Source organism: Prunus avium, chromosome 3, assembly GCF_965620075.1.
Source record: "Prunus avium chromosome 3, drPruAviu1.hap1.1, whole genome shotgun sequence".
NCBI lineage: Eukaryota > Viridiplantae > Streptophyta > Magnoliopsida > Rosales > Rosaceae > Prunus > Prunus avium.
In genome coordinates this window covers 21,745,565-21,767,306 of record NC_142286.1, presented here as the reverse complement: position 1 = coordinate 21,767,306, position 21,742 = coordinate 21,745,565, and the positions used below count along the sequence as shown (strand labels likewise).

At 40.2% G+C, this 21,742-nt stretch overlaps 2 protein-coding genes and 1 non-coding gene across 3 annotated transcripts in view; all 3 read left to right on the top strand.

Moving 5' to 3' along the window:
* The window catches only part of LOC148295744 (uncharacterized), a 71,380-nt gene extending 53,837 nt beyond the window's left edge, over positions 1 to 17,543 (top strand). Inside the window, exon 4 of the mRNA XM_088250582.1 lies at positions 17,517 to 17,543. Within this exon, the coding sequence (XP_088106708.1) occupies positions 17,517 to 17,543 (27 nt within the window). The remainder of the gene's footprint in view (positions 1 to 17,516) is intronic.
* Positions 17,544 to 17,599: 56 nt separating this feature from the next.
* LOC148295743 (uncharacterized) lies at positions 17,600 to 19,945 on the top strand. The gene is made up of 2 exons (XM_088250581.1): positions 17,600 to 18,716; positions 18,810 to 19,945. Exons 1-2 carry the CDS (start codon positions 17,600 to 17,602, stop codon positions 19,943 to 19,945), a joined length of 2,253 nt encoding a protein of 750 aa, XP_088106707.1.
* Positions 19,946 to 21,365: 1,420 nt separating this feature from the next.
* Positions 21,366 to 21,472, top strand: LOC148295742 (small nucleolar RNA R71). The gene has a single exon (XR_015834966.1). It is a non-coding gene; the product is annotated as a small nucleolar RNA R71 (small nucleolar RNA).
* The last annotated feature ends 270 nt before the right edge of the window (positions 21,473 to 21,742 follow it).

The following is a 21,742-nucleotide window of genomic DNA, read 5'->3' as shown; positions in this document are numbered from 1 at the left end:
TTATAAAATCTGAAATGGTTGATGCACTTCACTAATGCATACAACACTTGCATTATAAAATCTGAAATGGTTGATGCACTTCACTAATAAATCCCACCAGCAGCCCTAGCTCATCTTCATGTCACCATGACCAAGCTTCCAACCAGAAATAATAGCTCATCCTGAGGTCAGCATGACCAGCAACTTCAAGGGCTTACGAATTGGGCTTCCCTTAAGCAAATTAAGACTTTAAGCACTCAAACTTGAAGTTCAGAATGTCTTCTTTCCAGCCATATATCGTTTGGGCCAATCCAAGGTCGGAGGAGGAAGTTAAGGCCAAAACAAATTGCTAACTCATTTTGCGCGCTGATAAAATCCATCCTGAGCATGGCTCTGTGTTTGCTAGGTAACAGAATCCACAATTATCCAATGGGGCTGAATTTCGGATATGTTATAGTATACACCCATTGGAACAACTTTCATGAAGAATGTGGCCTCATCCGAGCTATGTAGGTTGCTGAAACAAAGCTTGCAATATGACCTACGAAACTGGGCTGGCAGGGGACTGTAGCCAAAATTGAGTTTGTCTTTAAGCTCTTCATCCATTCATCCAAATTAGGCCCTAACATGCATGGATTGCATCATTTACTATCCAAAGCCATCATTATTACCTAAAGCTCAATGAACTGAAAGATAAACACAAAAAGGATTAAAAGCACAAGTTTAACTCAAAAACATAACCAAATCATAAGCTAGAAGGGTACAAAATGATATACAATTATGAACCGATCAGTTACCCAAATTTTGGGCTCGATCTGAAATTAATAGGTGTGAGAAATTAGCGATTGGATTTAACTCAAAACTCACCAAATGACTCCTCCCACCATATTATGATGTTACCCCAGCTTTTGTTTCGATCCGAAATCAATAGGTGTGAGAAATTGGACAATTCAAATTCAACGACATTTCGTTCCTAATCGGAGTGGTTGGTGTATTCCATACTTCTAGCGATTGTATTTCACTCAAAACTCACCAAATGACTCCTCCCACCGTATTATGATGTTGCACAAGTTTGGGGTTCGATCCGAAATCAATAGGTGTGAGAAATTGGACAATTCAAGTTCAACGGCAGTTCATTCCTAATTGGAGTGGTTGGTGTATTCCATACTTCTAGCGATTGGATTTCATTCAAAACTCACCAAATGACTCCTCCCACCATATTATGGTGTTGCCCAAGTTTTGGGCTCGATCCGAAATCAATAGGTGTGAGAAATTGGACAATTCAAGTTCAACGGCAGTTCTTTCGAAATTGGAGTGGTTGGTGTATTGCATACTTCTAGCGATTGGATTTCACTAAAAACTCACCAAATGACTCCTCCCACCATATTATGATCTTGCCCAAGTTTTGGGCTTGATCCGAAATCAATAGGTGTGAGAAATTGGACAATTCAAGTTCAACGGCAGTTCGTTCCTAATTGGAGTGGTTGGTGTATTCCATACTTCTAGCCATTGGATTTCACTCAAAACTCACCAAATGACTCCTCCCACCATATTATAATGTTGCCCAAGTTTTGGGCTCGATCCGAAATCAATAGGTGTTCCAAATTGGACAATTCAAGTTCAACGGCAGTTCGTTCCTAATTGGAGTGGTTGGTGTATTCCATACTTCTAGCGATTGGATTTCACTCAAAACTCACCAAATGACTCCTCCCACCATATTATGATGTTGCCCAAGTTTTGGGCTAGATCCGAAATCAATAGGTGTGAGAAATTGGACAATTCAAGTTCAACGGCAGTTCGTTCCTAATTGGAGTGGTTGGTGTATTCCATACTTCTAGCCATTGGATTTCACTCAAAACTCACCAAATGACTCCTCCCACCATATTATAATGTTGCCCAAGTTTTGGGCTCGATCCGAAATCAATAGGTGTTCCAAATTGGACAATTCAAGTTCAACGGCAGTTCGTTCCTAATTGGAGTGGTTGGTGTATTCCATACTTCTAGCCATTGGATTTCACTCAAAACTCACCAAATGACTCCTCCCACCATATTATAATGTTGCCCAAGTTTTAGGATCGATCCGAAATCAATAGGTGTTCCAAATTGGACTATTCAAGTTCAACGGCAGTTCGTTCCTAATTGGAGTGGTTGGTGTATTCCATACTTCTAGCGATTGGATTTCACTCAAAACTCACCAAATGACTCCTCCCACCATATTATAATGTTGCCCAAGTTTTGGGCTTGATCCGAAATCAATAGGTGTTCCAAATTGGACAATTGAAGTTCAACGGCAGCTCGTTCCAAATTGGAGTGGTTGCTGTATTCCATAGTTCTGGCGATTGGATTTCACTCAAAAGTCACCAAATGACTCTTACTACCATATTATGATGTTGCCCAAGTTTTGGGCTCGATCCGAAATCAATAGGTGTGAGAAATTGGACAATTCAAGTTGAACGGCAGTTCGTTCCTAATTGGAGTGGTTGGTGTATTCCATACTTCTAGCGATTGGATTTCACTCAAAACTCACCAAATGACTCCTCCCACCATATGATGATGTTGCCCAAGTTTTGGGCTCGATCCGAAATCAATAGGTGTTCCAAATTGGACAATTCATGTTCAACGGCAGTTCTTTCCTAATTGGAGTGGTTGGTGTATTCCATACTTCTAGCGATTGGATTTCACTCAAAACTAACCAAATGACTCCTCCCACCATATTACGACGTTGCCCAAGTTTTGGGATCGATCCGAAATCAATAGGTGTGAGAAATTGGGCAATTCAAGTTCAACGGCAGTTCGTTCCTAATTGGAGTGGTTGGTGTATTCCTTACTTCTAGCAATTGGATTTCACTCAAAACTCACCAAATGACTCCTCCCACCGTATTACGATGTTGCACAAGTTTGGGGTTCGATCCGAAATCAATAGGTGTTCCAAATTGGACAATTCAAGTTCACCGGCAGTTCGTTCCTAATTGGAATGGTTGGTGTATTCCATACTTCTAGAGATTGGATTTCACCCAAAACTCACCAAAATGACTCCCCCCACCATATTATGATGTTCCCCAAGTTTTGGGCTCGATCCGAAATCAATAGGTGTTCAAAATTGGACAATTCAAGTTCAACGAAAGTTCGTTCCTAATTGGAGTGGTCGGTGTATTCCATACTTCTAGCGATTGGATTTCACTCAAAACTCACCAAATGACTCCTTCCACCATATTATGATGTTGCCCAAGTTTGGGGCTCGATCCGAAATCAATAGGTGTTCCAAATTGGACAATTCAAGTTCAACGGCAGTTCGTTCCTAATTGGAGTGGTTGGTGTATTCCACACTTCTAGCGATTGGATTTCACTCAAAACTCACCAAATGACTCCTCCCACCGTATGACGATGTTGCACAAGTTTGGGGTTCGATCCGAAATCAATAGTTGTTCCAAATTGGACAATTCATGTTCAACGGCAGTTCGTTCCTAATTGGAGTGGTTGGTGTATTCCATACTTCTAGCGATTGGATTTCACTCAAAACTCACCAAATGACTCCTCCCACCATATGATGATGTTGCCCAAGTTTTGGGCTCGATCCGAAATCAATAGGTGTTCCAAATTGGACAATTCAAGTTCAACGGCAGTTCCTTCCTAATTGGGGTGGTTGGTGTATTCCATACTTCTAGCGATTGGGTTTCACTCAAAACTCACCAAATGACTCCTCCCACCATATTCTGATGTTGCCCAAGCTTTGGGCTCGATCCGAAATCAATAGGTGTTCCAAATTGGACAATTCAAGTTCAACGGCAGTTCGTTCCTAATTGGTGTGGTTGGTGTATTCCATACTTCTAGCGATTGGATTTCACTCAAAACTCACCAAATGACTCCTCCCACCATATTATGTTGTTGCCCAAGTTTTGGGCTCGATCCGAAATCAATAGTTGTGAGAAATTGGACAATTCAAGTTCAACGGCAGTTCGTTCCTAATTGGAGTGGTTGGTGTATTCCATACTTCTAGCGATTGGATTTCACTCAAAACTAACCAAAATGACTCCTCCCACCATATTATGATGTTGGCCAAGTTTTGGGCTCGATCCGAAATCAACAGGTGTTCCAAATTGGACAATTCAAGTTCAACGGCAGTTCGTTCCTAATTGGAGTGGTTGGTGTATTCCATACTTCTAGCGATTGGATTTCACTCAAACTCACCAAATGACTCCTCCCACCATACTATGATGTTGCCCAAGTTTTGGGCTCGATCCGAAATCAATAGGTGTTCCAAATTGGACAATTCAAGTTCAACGGCAGTTCCTTCCTAATTGGGGTGGTTGGTGTATTCCATACTTCTAGCGATTGGGTTTCACTCAAAACTCACCAAATGACTCCTCCCACCATATTCTGATGTTGCCCAAGCTTTGGGCTCGATCCGAAATCAATAGGTGTTCCAAATTGGACAATTCAAGTTCAACGGCAGTTCGTTCCTAATTGGAGTGGTTGGTGTATTCCATACTTCTAGCGATTGGATTTCACTCAAACTCACCAAAATGACTCCACCCACCATATTATGATGTTGCCCAAGTTTTGGGCTCGATCCGAAATCAATAGGTGTGAGAAATTGGACAATTAAAGTTCAACCGCAGTTCTTTCCTAATTGTAGTGGTTAGTGTATTCCTTACTTCTAGCGATTGGATTTCTCTCAAAACTCACCAAATGACTCCTCCCACCATACTATGACGTTGCCCAAGTTCTGGGCTCGATCCGAAATCAATAGGTGTGAGAAATTGGACAATTCAAGTTCAACGGCAGTTCGTTCCTAATTGGAGTGGTTGGTGTATTCCGTACTTCTAGCGATTGCATTTCACTCAAAACTAACCAAATGACTCTCCCACCATATTACGAACAGCCCAAGTTTTGGGCTCGATCCGAAATCAATAGGTGTTCCAAAATTGGACAATTCAAGTTCAACGGCATGTCGTTCCTAATTGGAGTGGTTGGTGTATTCCATACTTCTAGCGATTGGATTTCACTCAAAACTCACCAAAATGACTCCTCCCACCATATTATGATGTTGCCCAAGTTTTGGGCGCGATCCGAAATCAATTGGTGTGAGAAATTGGACAATTCAAGTTCAACGGCAGTTCGTTCCTAATTGGAGTGGTTGGTGTATTCCATACTTCTAGCGATTGGATTTCACTCAAAAATCACCAAATGACTCCTCCCACCATATTATGATGTTGCCCAAGTTTTGGGCTCGATCCGAAATCAATAGGTCTTCCAAATTGGACAATTCAAGTTCAACGGCAGTTCCTTCCTAATTGGGGTGGTTGGTGTATTCCATACTTGTAGCGATTGGATTTCACTCAAAACTCACCAAATGACTCCTCCCACCATATTATGATGTTGCCCAAGTTTTGGGCTCGATCCGAAATCAATAGGTGTTCCAAATTGGACAATTCAAGTTCAACGGCAGTTCGTTCCTAATTGGTGTGGTTGGTGTATTCCATACTTCTAGCGATTGGATTTCACTCAAAACTCACCAAATGACTCCACCCACTATATTATGATGTTCCCCAAGCTTTTGGCTCGGTCCGAAATCAATAGGTGTGGGAAATTGGACAATTCAAGTTCAACGGCAGTTCGTTCCTAATTGGAGTGGTTGGTGTATTCCATACTTCTAGCGATTGGATTTCACTCAAAACTCACCAAATGACTCCTCCCACCATATTATGATGTTGCCCAAGTTTTGGGCTCGATCCGAAATCAATAGGTGTGAGAAATTGGACAATTCAAGTTCAACGGCTGTTCCTTCCTAATTGGGGTGGTTGGTGTATTCCATACTTCTAGCAATTGGATTTCACTCAAAACTCACCAAATGACTCCTCCCACCATATTATGATGTTGCCCAAGTTTTGGGCTCGATCCGAAATCAATAGGTGTTCCAAATTGGACAATTCAAGTTCAACGGCATTTCGTTCCTAATTGGATTGGTTGGTGTATTCCATACTTCTAGCGATTGAATTTCAATCAAATCTCACCAAATGACTCCTCCCACCATATTATGACGTTTCCCAAGTTTTGGGCTCGATACGAAATCAATAGGTGTTCCAAATTGGACAATTCAAGTTCAACGGCAGTTCGTTCCTAATTGGAGTGGTTGGTGTATTCCATACTTCTAGCGATTGGATTTCACCCAAAACTCACCAAATGACTCCTCCCACCGTATTATGCTGTTGCACAAGTTTGGGGTTCGACCCGAAATCAATAGGTGTGAGAAATTGGACAATTCAAGTTCAACGGCAGTTCGTTCCTAATTGGAGTGGTTGGTGTATTCCATACTTCTAGCGATTGGATTTCACTCAAACTCACCAAATGACTCCGCCCGCCATATTATGATGTTGCCCAAGTTTTGGGCTCGATCCGAAATTAATAGGTGTTCCAAATTGGACAATTCAAGTTCAACGGCAGTTCGTTCCTAATTGGAGTGGTTGGTGTATTCCATACTTCTAGCGATTGGATTTCACTCAAACTCACCAAATGACTGCTCCCGCCATATTATGATGTTGCCCAAGTTTTGGGCTCGATCCGAAATTAATAGGTGTTCCAAATTGGACAATTCAAGTTCAACGGCAGTTCGTTCTAATTGGAGTGGTTGGTGTATTCCATACTTCTAGCGATTGGATTTCACTCAAAACTCACCAAATGACTCCTCCGACCATATTATGATGTTGCCCAAGTTTTGGGCTCGATCCGAAATCAATAGGTGTGAGAAATTGGACAATTCAAGTTCAACGGCAGTTCGTTCCTAATTGGGGTGGTTGGTGTATTCCATACTTCTAGCGATTGGGTTTCACTCAAAACTCACCAAATGACTCCTCCGACCATATTATGATGTTGCCCAATTTTTGGGCTCAATCCGAAATCAATAGATGTGAGAAATTGGACAATTCAAGTTCAACGGCAGTTCGTTCCTAATTGGGGTGGTTGGTGTATTCCATATGTTGCATTCCTAAAAGGACACAAATTAATGTGCAACAACCAATTAAAAATACCCGCAAGTGCACGAATCTATTGAAGTATAGATTATGTAAGTACGGGGTCGATCCCACGAAGAACTTGTCGGCTCCCTATAAGTTCTAATTTGAGTACGTAAAGAACACTTAATTGACACACCACAAATACGCAAATGCAAAATGGAAACTAAAAATAAGTAAAGAAGTGCAAAAGAAATGAAACAACACAAGAAAACTAAAGAAAAACACAAACAGCATTTTCTATCGCCATTTTATCACCTGTTTATCACCTGTGAACAGTGCCGTGAACAGTGAACAATGACATGAACAGCGCCGTGAACAGTGAACAGTGACGACCGGTCGTTTTTGGGCAGATTCGTTTCTCTGTTTTTCAGTTTCGACCTCTGTCCAGTGTTTTGTCTATAACTTTCCAACCGTACGTCGAAAATTCACGTTCTTTATACGGTTGGATTCAGAACAGAAAATGCAAGAACATAGCGCGGACCAAAAGTCCAAAACAATTACGGAAACAAATAAAATTTAGTAACAAAGACACACCACGTGTCGAACTCACAACTCACACACACATTGGGGGGGGTTTTGATTTGTTTCAAGTGACCTATTTCTATTGCATGAAAGTAAATGGACTTTGAATTTAAATGAGAAAGGCAGAGATGAATTATCAAATTGTGAAATTAAAATGTAACAAACACTAGGGTTTCGGAATCCACCCTAAACAATTCTACCAAAGTTCATGAATACTCAAGTGATGAACTCTAAACGTGTTGATGAAGATGTTCGCAATCAAGACCATGGGTCGTGGCTCAAGACGCATTGATTCTCTCTAATATACGTAAAGTGCATGGTTCGTGCTACAATACTTGTGCTCTCCTCATAACCGAACCTAGGTATGGTTCGTACTTCGATTCGATTACAAGGAAAACCCATTAAGTTCAAAGAGAATATGAACATCACAAGAATCCTAATAGCATGGTGTTTACATTAGGTATTCAAGAAACCAATTCACATGGATGGTTCTTACTCCATCCATCTATTGCTTAGGAAAACATGAAGATACACATAATCCCAACAATCTCAAGAGGCATGCTTTCAAAGATGGCCAACCAAGGAAAAACACACATCAAGGATAGATTAATTTGGTGAATTGGAATTCATCAACAATATTTAGAAATTCATACACTCAAGCATCAAAACAATAAGGTAATCATGTTTAGGGCTTCAACCTAAGCCCTAGCTATGGAGTTTAGTTGCTCATACTTATTCCAAATACAAACTCAAAATAAAATTAGAAAGAGTTTACAGATTTTCAGAAAATGATGAAAGCTTCAAGATCATCAATGGTGGAAGTCTTCTTCTCCACTTTTCTTGGCTGCACCTTGGCTTTCTCTTAGCTCCCTCTCCAAAATCTGCTCTCAATGTGTAGACTGATGGAATAGCCTCTCTCTCCCGTTGCAAAGCTCCCCCAAATCAGATTGCCCTTTGACTTCTTCTCCCTCTCTCCTCCTTTCCAGCTTTTACCTTTTAATATAAAACTACCACCTTTGATAAAGCCTTAGCCCATTGTCCCCTTGCCATCATGAAGCTTTGTCCTCACAAAGATGCCAATTGCTTCAGAAATTATCTCAAAGCTAAGGTAACTTCTTGTTACCAAGAGTTATGGTAACAAGAAAATCAAAATAACACAAAGGAGATAAAAGCTGGCCAAGTTCGGATTTTCAGAGCTGTGGTAACATGCTGGATTGGTTGGATGGGCAATACTTGTCCAATGGAGCTCAAATTTGAATATGTTGTAGTTAACATCCATTGGAACAAGTCTCGTGAAGATCATGACCTCATCCGAGCACCGGAGCATGTTGATCCCAGGCCAAGAAGTTGACCTACGAAAATGAACAAAAACAGAAATTATAACAAATAGTGCACTTTTAGCTCATTTTCATTCCAACCAAGGTAAAATCTAAGAAAACACAAAAAGGAAGTAAAAAGCTATAAAATGTCAAGAACTAACTCAAAATAGTGGGTGAATAACATGAAAAATCATGTGCAAAAATGAACCGAACACCATACTTCTAGCGATTGGATTTCACTCAAAACTCACCAAATGACTCCTCCAACCATATTATGATGTTGCCCAAGTTTTGGGCTCGAACTGAAATCAATAGATGTTCCAAATTGGACAATTCAAGTTCAACGGCAGTTCGTTCCTAATTGGAGTGGTTGGTGTATTCCATACTTCTAGCGATTTGATTTCACCCAAAACTCACCAAATGACTCCTCCCACCGTAGTATGATGTTGCACAAGTTTGGGGTTCGATCCGAAATCAATAGGTGTGAGAAATTGGACAATTCAAGTTCAACGGCAGTTCGTTCCAAATTGGAGTGGTTGGTGTATTCCATACTTCTAGCGATTGGATTTCACTCAAACTCACCAAATGACTCCTCCCACCATATTATGATGTTGCCCAAGTTTTGGGCTCGATCCGAAATCAATAGGTGTTCCAAATTGGACAATTCAAGTTCAACGGCAGTTCGTTCCTAATTGGAGTGGTTGGTGTATTCCATACTTCTAGCGATTGGATTTCACTCAAAAATCACCAAATGACTCCTCCCACCATATTATGATGTTGCCCAAGTTTTGGGCTCGATCCGAAATCAATAGGTGTGAGAAATTGGACAATTCAAGTTCAACGGCAGTTCCTTCCTAATTGGGGTGGTTGGTGTATTCCATACTTCTAGTGATTGGATTTCACTCAAAACTCACCAAATGACTCCTCCCACCATATTATGATGTTGCCCAAGTTTTGGGCTCGATCCGAAATCAATAGGTGTTCCAAATTGGACAATTCAGGTTCAACGGCAGTTCGTTCCTAATTGGAGTGGTTGGTGTATTCCATACTTCTAGCGATTGGATTTCACTCAAAACTCACCAAATGACTCCTCCGACCATATTATGATGTTGCCCAAGTTTTGGGCTCGATCCGAAATCAATAGGAGTGAGAAATTGGACAATTCAAGTTCAACGGCAGTTCGTTCCTAATTGGAGTGGTTGGTGTATTCCAAACTTCTAGCGATTGGATTTCATTCAAAACTCACCAAATGACTCCTCCCACCATATTATGATGTTTCCCAAGTTTTGGGCTCGATCCGAAATCAATAGGTGTTCCAAATTGGACAATTCAAGTTCAACGGCAGTTCGTTCCTAATTGGAGTGTTTGGTGTATTCCGTTCTTCTAGCGATTGGATTTCACTCAAAACTCATCAAATGACTCCTCCCACCATATTATGATATTGCCCAAGTTTTGGGCTCGATCCGAACTCAATAGGTGTGAGAAATTGGACTATTCAAGTTCAACGGCAGTTCGTTCCTAATTGTGGTGGTTGGTGTATTCCATACTTTTAGCGATTGGATTTCACTCGAAAATCACCAAATGACTCCTCCCACCATATTATGATGTTACCCAAGTTTGGGTTTCGATCCGAAATCAATAGGTGCGGGAAATTGGACAATTCAAGTTCAACGGCAGTTCGTTCCTAATTGGAGTGGTTGGTGTATTCCATACTTCTAGCGATTGGATTTCGCACAAAACTCACCAAATGACTCCTCCCACCATATTATGATGTTGCCCAAGTTTTGGGCTCGATCCGAAATCAATAGGTGCGAGAAATTGGACAATTCAAGTTCAACGGCAGTTCGTTCCCAATTGGAGTGGTTAGTGTATTCCATACTTCTAGCCATTGGATTTCACTCAAAACTCACCAAATGACTCCTCCCACCATATTATGATGTTGCCCAAGTTTTGGGCTCGATCCGAAATCAATAGGTGTTCCAAATTGGACAATTCAAGTTGAACGGCAGTTCGTTCCTAACTGTAGTGGTTGGTGTATTCCATACTTCTGGCGATTGGATTTCACTCAAAACTCACCAAATGACTCCTCCCACCATATTATGATGTTGCCCAAGTTTGGGGTTCGATCCGAAATCAATAGGTTCGGGAAATTGGACAATTCAAGTTCAACGGCAGTTCGTTCCTAATTGGAGTGGTTGGTGTATTCCATACTTCTAGCGATTGGATTTCAGTTAAAACTCACCAAATGACAACTCCCACCATATTATGATGTTGCCCAAGTTTGGGGTTCGATCCGAAATCAATAGGTGCGGGAAATTGGACAATTCAAGTTCAACGGCAGTTCGTTCCTAATTGGAGTGGTTGGTGTATTCCATACTTCTAGCCATTGGATTTCACTCAAAACTCACCAAATGACTCCTCCCACCATATTATGATGTTGCCCAAGTTTTGGGCTCGATCCGAAATCAATAGGTGTTCCAAATTGGACAATTCAAGTTCAACGGCAGTTCGTTCCTAATTGGAGTGGTTGGTGTATTCCATACTTCTAGCGATTGGATTTCACTCAAAAATCACCAAATGACTCCTCCCACCATATTATGATGTTGCCCAAGTTTTGGGCTCGATCCGAAATCAATAGGTGTGAGAAATTGGACAATTCAAGTTCAACGGCAGTTCCTTCCTAATTGGGGTGGTTGGTGTATTCCATACTTCTAGTGATAGGATTTCACTCAAAACTCACCAAATGACTCCTCCCACCATATTATGATGTTGCCCAAGTTTTGGGCTCGATCCGAAATCAATAGGTGTTCCAAATTGGACAATTCAGGTTCAACGGCAGTTCGTTCCTAATTGGAGTGGTTGGTGTATTCCATACTTCTAGCGATTGGATTTCACTCAAAACTCACCAAATGACTCCTCCGACCATATTATGATGTTGCCCAAGTTTTGGGCTCGATCCGAAATCAATAGGAGTGAGAAATTGGACAATTCAAGTTCAACGGCAGTTCGTTCCTAATTGGAGTGGTTGGTGTATTCCAAACTTCTAGCGATTGGATTTCATTCAAAACTCACCAAATGACTCCTCCCACCATATTATGATGTTTCCCAAGTTTTGGGCTCGATCCGAAATCAATAGGTGTTCCAAATTGGACAATTCAAGTTCAACGGCAGTTCGTTCCTAATTGGAGTGTTTGGTGTATTCCGTTCTTCTAGCGATTGGATTTCACTCAAAACTCATCAAATGACTCCTCCCACCATATTATGATATTGCCCAAGTTTTGGGCTCAATCCGAACTCAATAGGTGTGAGAAATTGGACTATTCAAGTTCAACGGCAGTTCGTTCCTAATTGTGGTGGTTGGTGTATTCCATACTTTTAGCGATTGGATTTCACTCGAAAATCACCAAATGACTCCTCCCACCATATTATGATGTTACCCAAGTTTGGGTTTCGATCCGAAATCAATAGGTGCGGGAAATTGGACAATTCAAGTTCAACGGCAGTTCGTTCCTAATTGGAGTGGTTGGTGTATTCCATACTTCTAGCGATTGGATTTCGCACAAAACTCACCAAATGACTCCTCCCACCATATTATGATGTTGCCCAAGTTTTGGGCTCGATCCGAAATCAATAGGTGCGAGAAATTGGACAATTCAAGTTCAACGGCAGTTCGTTCCCAATTGGAGTGGTTAGTGTATTCCATACTTCTAGCCATTGGATTTCACTCAAAACTCACCAAATGACTCCTCCCACCATATTATGATGTTGCCCAAGTTTTGGGCTCGATCCGAAATCAATAGGTGTTCCAAATTGGACAATTCAAGTTGAACGGCAGTTCGTTCCTAACTGTAGTGGTTGGTGTATTCCATACTTCTGGCGATTGGATTTCACTCAAAACTCACCAAATGACTCCTCCCACCATATTATGATGTTGCCCAAGTTTGGGGTTCGATCCGAAATCAATAGGTTCGGGAAATTGGACAATTCAAGTTCAACGGCAGTTCGTTCCTAATTGGAGTGGTTGGTGTATTCCATACTTCTAGCGATTGGATTTCAGTTAAAACTCACCAAATGACAACTCCCACCATATTATGATGTTGCCCAAGTTTGGGGTTCGATCCGAAATCAATAGGTGCGGGAAATTGGACAATTCAAGTTCAACGGCAGTTCGTTCCTAATTGGAGTGGTTGGTGTATTCCATACTTCTAGCCATTGGATTTCACTCAAAACTCACCAAATGACTCCTCCCACCATATTATGATGTTGCCCAAGTTTTGGGCTCGATCCGAAATCAATAGGTGTTCCAAATTGGACAATTCAAGTTCAACGGCAGTTCGTTCCTAATTGGAGTGGTTGGTGTATTCCATACTTCTAGCGATTGGATTTCACTCAAAAATCACCAAATGACTCCTCCCACCATATTATGATGTTGCCCAAGTTTTGGGCTCGATCCGAAATCAATAGGTGTGAGAAATTGGACAATTCAAGTTCAACGGCAGTTCCTTCCTAATTGGGGTGGTTGGTGTATTCCATACTTCTAGTGATAGGATTTCACTCAAAACTCACCAAATGACTCCTCCCACCATATTATGATGTTGCCCAAGTTTTGGGCTCGATCCGAAATCAATAGGTGTTCCAAATTGGACAATTCAGGTTCAACGGCAGTTCGTTCCTAATTGGAGTGGTTGGTGTATTCCATACTTCTAGCGATTGGATTTCACTCAAAACTCACCAAATGACTCCTCCGACCATATTATGATGTTGCCCAAGTTTTGGGCTCGATCCGAAATCAATAGGAGTGAGAAATTGGACAATTCAAGTTCAACGGCAGTTCGTTCCTAATTGGAGTGGTTGGTGTATTCCAAACTTCTAGCGATTGGATTTCATTCAAAACTCACCAAATGACTCCTCCCACCATATTATGATGTTTCCCAAGTTTTGGGCTCGATCCGAAATCAATAGGTGTTCCAAATTGGACAATTCAAGTTCAACGGCAGTTCGTTCCTAATTGGAGTGTTTGGTGTATTCCGTTCTTCTAGCGATTGGATTTCACTCAAAACTCATCAAATGACTCCTCCCACCATATTATGATATTGCCCAAGTTTTGGGCTCGATCCGAACTCAATAGGTGTGAGAAATTGGACTATTCAAGTTCAACGGCAGTTCGTTCCTAATTGTGGTGGTTGGTGTATTCCATACTTTTAGCGATTGGATTTCACTCGAAAATCACCAAATGACTCCTCCCACCATATTATGATGTTACCCAAGTTTGGGTTTCGATCCGAAATCAATAGGTGCGGGAAATTGGACAATTCAAGTTCAACGGCAGTTCGTTCCTAATTGGAGTGGTTGGTGTATTCCATACTTCTAGCGATTGGATTTCGCACAAAACTCACCAAATGACTCCTCCCACCATATTATGATGTTGCCCAAGTTTTGGGCTCGATCCGAAATCAATAGGTGCGAGAAATTGGACAATTCAAGTTCAACGGCAGTTCGTTCCCAATTGGAGTGGTTAGTGTATTCCATACTTCTAGCCATTGGATTTCACTCAAAACTCACCAAATGACTCCTCCCACCATATTATGATGTTGCCCAAGTTTTGGGCTCGATCCGAAATCAATAGGTGTTCCAAATTGGACAATTCAAGTTGAACGGCAGTTCGTTCCTAACTGTAGTGGTTGGTGTATTCCATACTTCTGGCGATTGGATTTCACTCAAAACTCACCAAATGACTCCTCCCACCATATTATGATGTTGCCCAAGTTTGGGGTTCGATCCGAAATCAATAGGTTCGGGAAATTGGACAATTCAAGTTCAACGGCAGTTCGTTCCTAATTGGAGTGGTTGGTGTATTCCATACTTCTAGCGATTGGATTTCAGTTAAAACTCACCAAATGACAACTCCCACCATATTATGATGTTGCCCAAGTTTGGGGTTCGATCCGAAATCAATAGGTGCGGGAAATTGGACAATTCAAGTTCAACGGCAGTTCGTTCCTAATTGGAGTGGTTGGTGTATTCCATACTTCTAGCCATTGGATTTCACTCAAAACTCACCAAATGACTCCTCCCACCATATTATGATGTTGCCCAAGTTTTGGGCTCGATCCGAAATCAATAGGTGTTCCAAATTGGACAATTCAAGTTCAACGGCAGTTCGTTCCTAATTGGAGTGGTTGGTGTATTCCATACTTCTAGCGATTGGATTTCACTCAAAAATCACCAAATGACTCCTCCCACCATATTATGATGTTGCCCAAGTTTTGGGCTCGATCCGAAATCAATAGGTGTTCCAAATTGGACAATTCAGGTTCAACGGCAGTTCGTTCCTAATTGGAGTGGTTGGTGTATTCCATACTTCTAGCGATTGGATTTCACTCAAAACTCACCAAATGACTACTCCGACCATATTATGATGTTGCCCAAGTTTTGGGCTCGATCCGAAATCAATAGGAGTGAGAAATTGGACAATTCAAGTTCAACGGCAGTTCGTTCCTAATTGGAGTGGTTGGTGTATTCCAAACTTCTAGCGATTGGATTTCATTCAAAACTCACCAAATGACTCCTCCCACCATATTATGATGTTTCCCAAGTTTTGGGCTCGATCCGAAATCAATAGGTGTTCCAAATTGGACAATTCAAGTTCAACGGCAGTTCGTTCCTAATTGGAGTGTTTGGTGTATTCCGTTCTTCTAGCGATTGGATTTCACTCAAAACTCATCAAATGACTCCTCCCACCATATTATGATATTGCCCAAGTTTTGGGCTCGATCCGAACTCAATAGGTGTGAGAAATTGGACTATTCAAGTTCAACGGAAGTTCGTTCCTAATTGTGGTGGTTGGTGTATTCCATACTTTTAGCGATTGGATTTCACTCGAAAATCACCAAATGACTCCTCCCACCATATTATGATGTTACCCAAGTTTGGGTTTCGATCCGAAATCAATAGGTGCGAGAAATTGGACAATTCAAGTTCAACGGCAGTTCGTTCCTAATTGGAGTGGTTGGTGTATTCCATACTTCTAGCGATTGGATTTCGCACAAAACTCACCAAATGACTCCTCCCACCATATTATGATGTTGCCCAAGTTTTGGGCTCGATCCGAAATCAATAGGTGCGAGAAATTGGACAATTCAAGTTCAACGGCAGTTCGTTCCCAATTGGAGTGGTTAGTGTATTCCATACTTCTAGCCATTGGATTTCACTCAAAACTCACCAAATGACTCCTCCCACCATATTATGATGTTGCCCAAGTTTTGGGCTCGATCCGAAATCAATAGGTGTTCCAAATTGGACAATTCAAGTTGAACGGCAGTTCGTTCCTAATTGTAGTGGTTGGTGTATTCCATACTTCTAGCGATTGGATTTCACTCAAAACTCACCAAATGACTCCTCCCACCATATTATGATGTTGCCCAAGTTTGGGGTTCGATCCGAAATCAATAGGTTCGGGAAATTGGACAATTCAAGTTCAACGGCAGTTCGTTCCTAATTGGAGTGGTTGGTGTATTCCATACTTCTAGCGATTGGATTTCAGTTAAAACTCACCAAATGACAACTCCCACCATATTATGATGTTGCCCAAGTTTGGGGTTCGATCCGAAATCAATAGGTGCGGGAAATTGGACAATTCAAGTTCAACGGCAGTTCGTTCCTAATTGGAGTGGTTGGTGTATTCCATACTTCTAGCCATTGGATTTCACTCAAAACTCACCAAATGACTCCTCCCACCATATTATGATGTTGCCCAAGTTTTGGGCTCGATCCGAAATCAATAGGTGTGAGAAATTGGACAATTCAAGTTCAACGGCAGTTCGTTCCTAATTGGAGTGGTTGGTGTATTCCATACTTCTTGGGATTGGATTTCACTCAAAACTCACCAAATGACTCCTCCCACCATATTCTGGAGCTGTTTTGGTGTTTTGGGGCAGTTTAGAGTATCTGGCTGTGTACCTAGAGTCAAGGGCGGAACTGTGTATAGGCTCAGGTGGGCTCTAGCCCAGTGCAAAAATTTTAAAATATTAAACTGAGTGCAGATTTTATACGGTTATTTTGACTCCCAAAAATATTAGCCCATCATCTGTGCCTAATGTCAGCCGAACATGTTCCCTTGTCTTGTGCTTTTTTCTTTTGTTTAATATTAGTTTGACAAAACAACAAAGCTCATCACATTCCTTGTCTTTAATATAATAAACTAATAAAAAACATTCTTCTCTTCTCCCATCGCAGACATTCTTCTCTTTTCCCTATTAACCTTCAGCTCTCTTCTCTGTTTTCGTTTCTCTTGGTCTTACTCTTGGCGATACTGATTTCCTCTTGCATCTTGATAATGAATGAGCCGGCGATACTGATTTCCTCACAAGAGGTAAACTTCATCATTGTAGTTTGTATTTCAAAATTCAATTTATGTGTTTATGGCGCATTTGGTAAATGATAAAATGTCATTTTAAATTAATATTTGGGTTTATATGTATTTCTACAGGTATTGAGAAAATAAGGAAATTTGAAATTGGAATTCTACCAAAGGCTACAATACACTCTTCAGGTACAATAATCTTATTGATTTTTTTTAATTGAAATTTTGGCGTATGTTATCTATAGTTCTTGATGGTATATGGCAGTAGATGCAATTTGCAAATGCAATGCAATAAACTATTACATATTTTGCTTTATGCAGTTTGGATTGCATATTTTGGATTGCTGATTGCGTTAGCATTATTGCTTCTCTATCTTTATAGTATTATTTCTTGTTTGGACATAATGTCAAATGATGATAATAATAGATTGACAAAGAGAGGAAAAACTATTGATTCATTCTTTAAAAAAAGTGGGAATGATACTTCGATTCCGGAAGAACCTACTCATCTTGAATCTCAAATAGTTGGCCCTAAAGAATTTGATGCTACTTGTTTAGAACGGGATCCAGGGAAACGCATTGCAATTTGTGAATACCCCATTAATCAACATGATGAGGTTCGAAGGGCTTATATCAAATTGGGGCCTTATCAACCTAAACTTTTTGAGTATCGAAGGACCGTGTTCGGGCAACAGAGACGTCGATTTCAATATTCTTGGTTCTCACAGTTTCCATGGTTAGAGTATTCTCCTTCATCACACATGGCATATTGTTTACCATGTTTTGTTTTTGAAAAAAATCCAGCAAGTAGGTCTGCACTAATTACTGATGGGTTCAACAATTGGAAAAGAGTAAATGATGGAAAGAATTGTGCATTTCTGCTTCATGTTGGAGGTCCATCTTCACCACATAACAACTATATAAGATGTGCTGAGGACTTAATGAAATCATCTCAACATATTGAGAAAGTTATTCAGAAACAACCGAAAGAGCAAATATTAAAGAACCGATTACGGCTCAAGGCAACAATTGAGAGTGTTCGGTGGCTTACATTTCAAGCATGTGCTCTTAGAGGTAATGATGAATCGATAGACTCAATGAATCGTGGAAATTTTGTTGAATTGATAAAATATACAGCTCAATGGAATGACAAAGTTAATGAAGTTGTTTTAGATAATGCTCCTGGAAATGCTAAATATATCTCAGGGTTGATTCAGAAGGAAATTTTGCATATTCTTGCAGACAAAGTTCGAACTAAAATTCGTGAAGAAGTTGGAGAATCGCATTATTGTATTCTAGTTGATGAAGCAAAAGATGCATCTAATAGAGAGCAAATGGCTATTGTGTTAAGATTTGTTGATAAGGATGGTTTTGTACGAGAACGTTTTTTTGAGATTGTGAGGGTTGAAGATACTAGTTCTTTAACACTTAAACAAGAGATATCTCGGGTCCTTATTAATTCTAATCTCCAAATTGATAAAATGCGAGGTCAAGGATATGATGGTGCTAGCAACATGAGAGGTGCATGGAATGGACTACAAGCATTATTTCTTAGAGATTGTCCTTATGCATATTATGTGCATTGTTTTGCTCACAGACTACAATTAGCATTAGTTGCTGCGTCAAAAGATGTGGCTTCTATTTGGTTGTTCTTTTCAACATTGAATTCAATTATCAATCTCATCACTGCTTCCCCCAAGCGCCATGGTCAGTTACAATCTACTCAAAAAATGGATATTGCAAATATGTTGGGTACTGGTGAACGTGCGACAGGTAAAGGGGCTAATCAGATTGGTACTTTGCATCGGCCTGGAGCTACTCGTTGGGGATCTCATTATGATTCTTGTTCAGACTTAATAGATATGTATAATGCATCTTGTACAGTTGTTGAGACCTTGATTAAGGATGGAGCCTCTAACTCTATACGTGGGGAAGCTACTGGTACTTTCCAAGCGATGACATCTTACAAGTTCATATTTGTCTTGCATTTGTTAGAAAAAATAATGGGATTTACTGATAGCCTTTGTCGAGCATTACAAAATAAATCTCAAGATATCTTGACAGCTATGAATTTAGTTCGTAGTACAAAAGATGTTCTGAAGAAATTTAGATTGGATGGATGGGATATTTTCTTAGAAAATGTGGAATCATTTTGCAAAAAGCATGACATTGATATGCCAGATATGAATGCTCGTTATAAAGTTGGTACGCGTCGTTCTTGTCAACAACATGATGATATTACAAATGAGCATCATTACCGGGTTGATTTATTCAATGATACAATAGATTATCAATTGGAAGAATTAAACAGTAGATTCAGTGAAGGAACAATGGAACTTCTTATTCTTAGTTCTGCTTTGGACCCTAGCAATGATTTTAAAGCATTTAAGATTGATGATATTTGCAAACTTGCAGAGAAATTTTATCCCGATGATTTCAGTGTTAAAGACTTGCGTTTGTTGAGATGTCAGCTAGAACCTTTTAAGTTTGACCAACATCATGGTATCTTTCAAAACATGTCTACTCTTTCTGAACTATGTCTAGGATTCATCAAAACGAACAGAGCAAAGACTTATTATTTGATTGATAGGTTGATTCGTTTAGTGTTAACTCTTCCAGTATCTACAGCAACTACAGAACGAGCATTTTCAGCTATGAAGCATGTTAAGACTGTACTTCGCAACAAGATGGAGGATGAGTATCTTGCGAATTATTGTCTATATCGAGAAAGAAATTTCGGTGAACATTGATTCAGATTCAATAATTGATGACTTTGATGCACTCAAGGAGCGTAGGGTTCCACTTCATTAGGTAAGCTCTTTTTTTTTTTTAAGCAATGTATTATTTGTTTGAGGTTTGACAATGTGTGTTTAATTTGGTGTTTATGTATATATTACTTTATGACAAACAAGTTTATGTTAGATATCTTATTGGAAAAAAAAAATTAGCCCACCCCTATAAAAATTCCTGGTTCCGTCCTTGGGTGGAAGCTTCCTTTGCAACACAGCACTTACATTCTGGTCAAGCTTTACATCTTCATTTGGAGTGAAATTGAGCTTGTGAGTTTTCAAGTCCTTGATGAACTTTCCATATGCAGGAATCTGTTCAATAACATCAAGCAAAGGCAAATTGATATTGACTTTACTCAAAATATCATAAATCTCTTTAAAAGCCTTATCTTGCTTTGCTTTCTTAAGATGGCCTAGAAATGGAATCGATGGAACATATGGAGCGGGTGGCACGTATCTATCTTCTTGAAGATGTGGTGGCACAAATTTGTCATCTCTCTTATGCAATTGGAATTGTTTGGATTCCTGAGAATCTGATTTGGCATTAGGAGCAGATTGAGAAGTTTTGAGATGTTCCCCTTCTGTAGCCGTGGTCTCCTCCTCTTCATCTTCTACAATCACAACATCATTTGAAAGATTAGAATCAACTTTACTATCAATGATCTTACCTGATCTGAGCACATGAATGGCCTTGGCTTCTTGGTTCTTTGGATTGATCTCGGTTTGGCTTGGCCATTTCCCAGGTGCTCTTTGAGTTATTTCAGCAGCTAATTGGCCTATTTGAACTTCCAATTTGGCAATGGCAGCTTGTGTAGTTTGCTGGAAATTGGATTGGTTGACTGCCATCTGCTTAACTATATCCTCCAATGATGATGTTTGTTGTGGCTTTTGGAATGAAGGGGGATTGGCTTGATTCTGAGTATTCCTCCATGAAAAGTTTGGATGATTCCTCCAACCTGGATTATAACTTTGAGAGTATGGATCATTTCTTGGACCTTGGTTGTAGGAATTTACCAACTTAGCTTGCTCTTGCACAAATTCTGGATATCCAGCCCCAAGTGGACAAGCTATGGTAGCATGGTCAGGAGTTTCGCAAATACTACACACTTCCTTCGAAGGGCTTCTTGAGTTTAATGCAAGAAGAGCATCTAGCTTTTGTTCCAGTTTTGAAATCTGCACACTAGAAGCATCATTAGAACCACTAATAACACGTTTACCTCTTGTATCCGTATGTTGGGTCTCCATTGCTATCTCCTCAAAGAGTTCGTATGTTTCTTCTGGAGTTTTGGTTTTAAAAGAACCACCTGCAAAATTGGTGACTATATTATGACTAGAAAGGGTTAGTCCTTTATAAAACATACGCATTTGAAGCTTCAATGGAATCCCATGATGAGGACATTGGTTGAGCAGCCCATTGAATCTCTCCCATGCTTCACAAAACCATTCATCATCTTGCTGTGCAAATAACAAGATCTTATCCCTAAGCATGTCGGTCTTTTGCGTGGAGAAGTATTTCTCCAAGAACTTCTTTTGAATGGCAGCCCATGTAGTGAGTGAACCAGGCTTCAAAGAATTCAACCAATATTTCGCCTTATCCTTCAAAGTGTATGGAAACACTCTCATTCGAAGTTGATCTTCTGTCACACCTGTCAAGGGAAAAGAACTCACAACATTAAAAATATCCTTTATATGAGTTAATGGATCTTCATTAGGTAAACCATAAAAGGAAGGCAGCATATTAAGATGAGAAGATTTAAG